The 5,586-nt window shown below is 38.4% G+C and overlaps 1 protein-coding gene across 1 annotated transcript; it reads right to left on the reverse strand.

Annotated features, from left to right (window-relative positions):
* Positions 1–243: 243 nt before the first annotated feature.
* On the reverse strand, positions 244–3,720 carry LOC113751430 (putative late blight resistance protein homolog R1B-16). Its single transcript, XM_027295445.1, has one exon. It carries the CDS (start codon positions 3,718–3,720, stop codon positions 244–246), a length of 3,477 nt encoding a protein of 1,158 aa, XP_027151246.1.
* Positions 3,721–5,586: the final 1,866 nt, after the last annotated feature.

A 5,586-nucleotide genomic window follows, 5' to 3' on the forward strand; every position in this document is an offset into this window, starting at 1 on the left:
AAGCAGAATATTAGACATGGCCATCTGTAACGAATTACAGATTTAATCATCTGGCATAAGTTACATCCATCATCAGCAGTATGGTAATCAATTTGCCAAATAGTACATTCATTTGTTATTGAAGCAGCTTCCTTTACATATGTGGATTACACGCAGCAAGAAGTTGATGCTTCTAATAGTTCTAGACAGGTCTACTCAAAAGCCCTCTGCATCTGAATCTGAGCTTACCGATGAAGAAAGATTCTAAATCTCTTCTAAAATAAGGATTTTCAGATCCACATTTCCCCAGTTCATCTGCTCTTCTTTAATCTGTTGAACCAAATTTCCAACAGAACCTGGACACCGATGTACTTGAATCAATTCAAGAGTTGGAATTTCCTCCAAACAAGAAGGTAGCTCCTCCAATTCCATGCAGCGGTGCAAAATTAATTTCTGAAGACAAGGGAGATGATCACTGGAGCATGTCCACTTGACAACGGGCAAGGCCTCCAACTTCAAGAATTTGAGTTTAGGGAATTCCCCTTCTTCCATGTTCCATATTTCTACCCTGTAGCCTTTTGCTCCCAGTAATTTAAGAACCTCAAGATTAGGTAGTCTTCCAATTGAGGAAATCGCACTCCAGGGAAATGATTCAAGAGTCAACTTTTTAAGATTCAAGGGGAAATGGTACTCATAATGATTCTTGTTCACATGATAAAAAGACAGCTTGAGTGACTCCAGTCGCCATAGAAAGTCAATTGCCACAACCTTGTTCCAATCCCCAGAAGATTCTTCTGTTTCCCGGAGACTGCATTTTAGTTTGCGGATATTTGGAAACTTTTTCATTATCTTATCCATGCTTTGCCCCAAATCAAGCACAAGAGCCGACATAGTGTCGAGGTTACACAAATCTGAGGAGCTCTCCCAGTTATATTTGGCCAAACTAAGATCAAGAAAGCTACCACTTCCATGGAGGTACCTCAATGTCCGCATATTCCAAATAGTATCCGGGAGAAAAAGACTACCTGGCGATAATTTTAAAACCAACGTTTCCAGGTTCCAGAGGCTTGCTATTGATGATGGGATGGAAGTCATGCTACCCCCAAATGCCAAGTACCTCAACTGAACAAGCAATGAAATTTCACCAGGAAAAACAAAACCGAGATTAAGTTTTCCCAAATCCAACACTCTCAGAAGTTTAAACATGCGCAAAATAAATGAGAAATTGTATGGTATTGCATAGTTCTCACTCTGACTGGAGACCAGTAGAGAGTTTAGAAGGGGACAAAATAGCCTTGATTTCTGAAAATGCTTTGCTTTAGAATAAATAGACAACCGACGAGTATTACTTGGCTCATCAAAATTAGAGAGTCCAGCATAACCACGTCTCAACTGCAGAAAATTTTCTTCTTTGGCTTTTCTTAGACAAAATTCATGCAACAAGTCATGAATGCGGCAAGTTTTCACTCCACCAATAGATTTTTGTTTGTCAACCATAACCAAGCTTCTCCCTATCAGATCCATTATATAGTCCTCAGCTATGTCCTCTAGACTCTTTACCTCTGTTTTTTGCACAAAGCCTTCAGCAATCCACAGCCGCATCAATCTCCAAACAGGAATCTCTTGGTCTTCTAAAAATACTCCAAAATATAGAAGGCATGGCTTCAAATAATTAGGTAAATGTTTGTAGCTCAGCTCAAACATATGCATGCAATGTTCTGTGCCGCAAACACTGCTTGAACTAAGACTTTCTGCCACTTTTTCCCAACCATCTTGCTCTAAGTTTCCAAGAATTCCAGCTGCGATCACAACTGTTAGAGGTAGCCCTTTACAACCTTTTGCTATATGCTTTCCAAGTAGCAATAGTGCCGGAGGATATCCTCCTCTTTCTATTAGTTTCTTCTGTAGTAATTCCAAGCACTCATCATCGGTAAGTTGGCGGAGATGGAGAGGTCTACTTGCAGGTTTAACTTCCAAAGCCAACTTAGAAATTCGACTTGTTAAAAGAATTCTACTTCCATTGGCGTCATCTGGGAACAACCTTTCCAACCCATTCCAGGCCTCAATGTCCCAAAGATCATCCAGAACAACAAGGTACCTGTATCCCTTCAATCTGTGATAGAGCTCTTCAGCAAGATCATCTTCTTTCATCCCAGAATATTCATTAGCACCCACAGGACGAATGCAAACCAATATCTGAATTAAGACATCTTTCTTTCCATATACTTGAGAAATGCAACACCAAGCACGAATCTGGAAGTGGCATATAATGAAAGGATCATGATAAACTATGTTAGCTAATGTTGTCTTACCCAGTCCAGGCATGCCAACAATCGAAACAATGTCCAACTGTCCCGATCCTCTTGTAAGTCGGCAGATTATTTGCTCGGCCTCATCATCAAATCCCACCACAACTTGATTGAATGTTGGTATAGTCCTTTGTGATTGTGAATGCTGTAAGGCCTGGATAGTCTTTTCAGCTTCAAAGCTGTAATTTTCATCATCAATCTCTATAGCTTCTATATTAACAAGCTTAATATCTTCCAGGATTGTACTGGGTGATTGAAATGTTTCTGTTACTGCATATTTGTCGGATACTTCTGCCTCAATAAGCTTAATGTTTTCTTGGAAAGCAAAGAGAACAATATCCATTTCCCTGGCAGAACCCTCTTTCAGTTCGTGCTTAAAAAGTGAGTAAATCACATTTCTTGCCTCACCAATAGAAGCTCCAATAATATCCTTCAGTTTTTCAGGTAGGTCATCAAAGTTCTCATACTGGTTTTCTAGAATGGTTCTCAAGAATCTCAGTCCCTCGTAGACTCTATGTATTTCATCTGTCTTAGAATCCATTAAACTGGTACTGCAGTTAAGTATCTCCCAAAGATTACCCAGGAAAGCATCGACTAAGCGTCCCAATATGTGCTTATTCATCTCCTTATTCATAGTGCATGATGATCCTGATAAATTTGAACCCATGAGGACTTGCATGTAAATCTCACGGACTGGAGGATCAACGGGGTTGATCATCTGTAGCAGTTCCAAAATCTTATTTTGCACTTCATTCAACACTTGTTCATCTTTTACGTCTAACCAACATACGGAAAAGATGCGTGCTGCATTCAGAGCCACAAGATTGATGTGAGATATGGCAGCTCCCGATTGCCTCTGCTCAACAACTCGTGACAAACTGAAGCGAATCAAACTTTGGAAGAATCTTAGCTTCTGCTGCAGGTCTTTGCTTAGTTCTAGTAGAACTTGACCATCATCTCCATGGATGCAGAGAAGAAAATCAACCAGATTCTCTAGTACAGAGTCCATTAATTCAATCAACTCAGATCCCATTAGACAATTACTAGTTTGCAACAGAATATTAGAGAATCTGAAGTAAAAATGGTTGATTTTTTGCCTGAAAGTTTCGATACTACGTCGAACTAGAAGAGACAACCTAAACAGCTTTTTACTCATTACTCTGCCCGATCTACGACAATAAGGTTGAAAATTGAGTGCACTTTCATTGATAGCAGCTTCAAGTTTAGACATGAAAGATACTAGACTTACATGCTCATCACTGTCAGATTCAAAACTGCTCCATATTCTGGCGCAGAGGAGAAATGTCCTCAAGAGTCGAAACTCCCGCTTCAGTTTCTCAGCTATGTAAACATTTAAATCCCAAAGGTCATCCAGATTTTCCAAAGCATTCAAGACCGAATCTGCGCAGTTGGAGGAGGTGGAAGAGGCCATTTCTTGAGATGAAGAAGAACGATTAAATACTTTGTTCAATCTCTTTGTTCTACTTTATGGAAATCGTTTGAAGCTTAGAAGGCCTAACAGTCTTGATGAGACCGTTGACCAAGTAAAATGATATGTACAGCTGCGGACGGTCATTTGATTTGGTTAGGCAATTGATGATACAGACATGAGAAGCTTCCAAGTATATGCCTTTTCCAAAAACAGAAATTATTTGAATGAGTTGATTTCTGTGAAATTGGCAAACACCTAGATACGTTTTCCCACTATTTTTTTAAAAAATTTATCTTACATATTCATTGATGGAATTAAAATTTCATTTACATTTATGAAAGTAAAATTTTTTTTAAAAAAATTTAGTAAACATAATGAAAAAACTTAGTAAAATATAACGATAAAGCATCAACAAAGTTGAGGCTCTATACGTAGTCTGACTTTTTGAAAACGTTACTCTAGAATAAGACGAGGTGATTAAGAAGAAATAGAATTAGAATAATCTCTCGAATATAATAAAAGGAGAGTGTCTTCTACTGTAACATGCTGTCCTTGAGACAAGTGACTGGTCCACTGTTTGACACTTGGCACATCCTCCATATTTTGAAGGATCCTAACCCAAATAATTCTTTGCTGCGCCTTTGTGGTGATGAACCACAATAATTTGCTGCATGTTATCCGAAAAAGGCCTTTTGGTACTAAGAAGACATGGGTTCACTTGATTCTTCCAAAGGATTATACTCACTTGATACTTGTGCTGTCTAATGTATAGCCATTGCATCAGGATTTGCAAACTAATGTCAATTTACAGCCATTGGATTATGATTAATTAAGTTCTAACCTGTTACGTATTTTGTGATAGATGAGTTGATTGATTGGAAATCTGCTTTAGCCGTTTCTTGAGCCAAAACTCTGAATTTTACAGAGAAGAACAACTATCCCCCTACATGATTGATCCTCAACCATTAATCAACCTAGAGATAATTATGGATTTGATGCTTCCTTTCCACCATTTTTGTTTGTTGGGAAAGCGGTACCGGTATAGACACACAATATCAGAGTTAGTCCAAGATAAATTTCTCTTTCCCAAGTACCAGCTAAAATAGGAATAAATCAAATCACCAAATAATAATACCAGTAGTGATAATAAAATGCAAGAAAAATAAAAGGCACAAGACACCAAAATTTTTACGTGAAAAATTCAAATTGAAAAAAATCACGGGACCTAATCTAGTCAAAATCTCCACTATCACAATAATGGGAACACACAGGTATACTCGAAATATTCGGATGATAATAATATCACCAATACCAAGCAAGCAAAATTCCTACAAATCACCCCCAAAAAACTACAACTGTCAAAGAAGTGGGTTTGGAAAGATGTTACCAAACGAAAAGGAAATCTGAAATCTGAACCGGTAGATAAGTAGAGCTTGACGAGAGGATCGCGTGTGTGAAATTTCGTCTCAATCGGACTTCAAATCACTTTCCAACTGAGGTTTCAAAGTTGCAAAGAATTTTCTCTCTCTAGCTCTCATTCTTTCTCTCTCTTTGTCTCTCTCTCAAAGTGGCGGCGGTAGCCTTTGTTCTCACACCAGGATCGAAGAATGAATCCATCATGCAGCTGCTCACTTCTTCTTGTTTGCAAAATAAGAGTTTCTCCTTAGGCAATGCCTTGGTAAACATGTCAACACCATTATCATTTGTATGCACGTTCTCAAGTGTCAATAACTTGGAATCCAATACTTCCCGAATCCAATGATATCTCACATCAATGTGTTTGGATCGAGAGTGAAACGTGGAGTCCTTACACAAATGAATAGCACTCCGATTATCACAATAAAGGTTGTATTTCTCTTGCTTCAT

This window comes from Coffea eugenioides, chromosome 11, assembly GCF_003713205.1.
Source record: "Coffea eugenioides isolate CCC68of chromosome 11, Ceug_1.0, whole genome shotgun sequence".
Classification (NCBI taxonomy): Eukaryota; Viridiplantae; Streptophyta; class Magnoliopsida; order Gentianales; family Rubiaceae; genus Coffea; species Coffea eugenioides.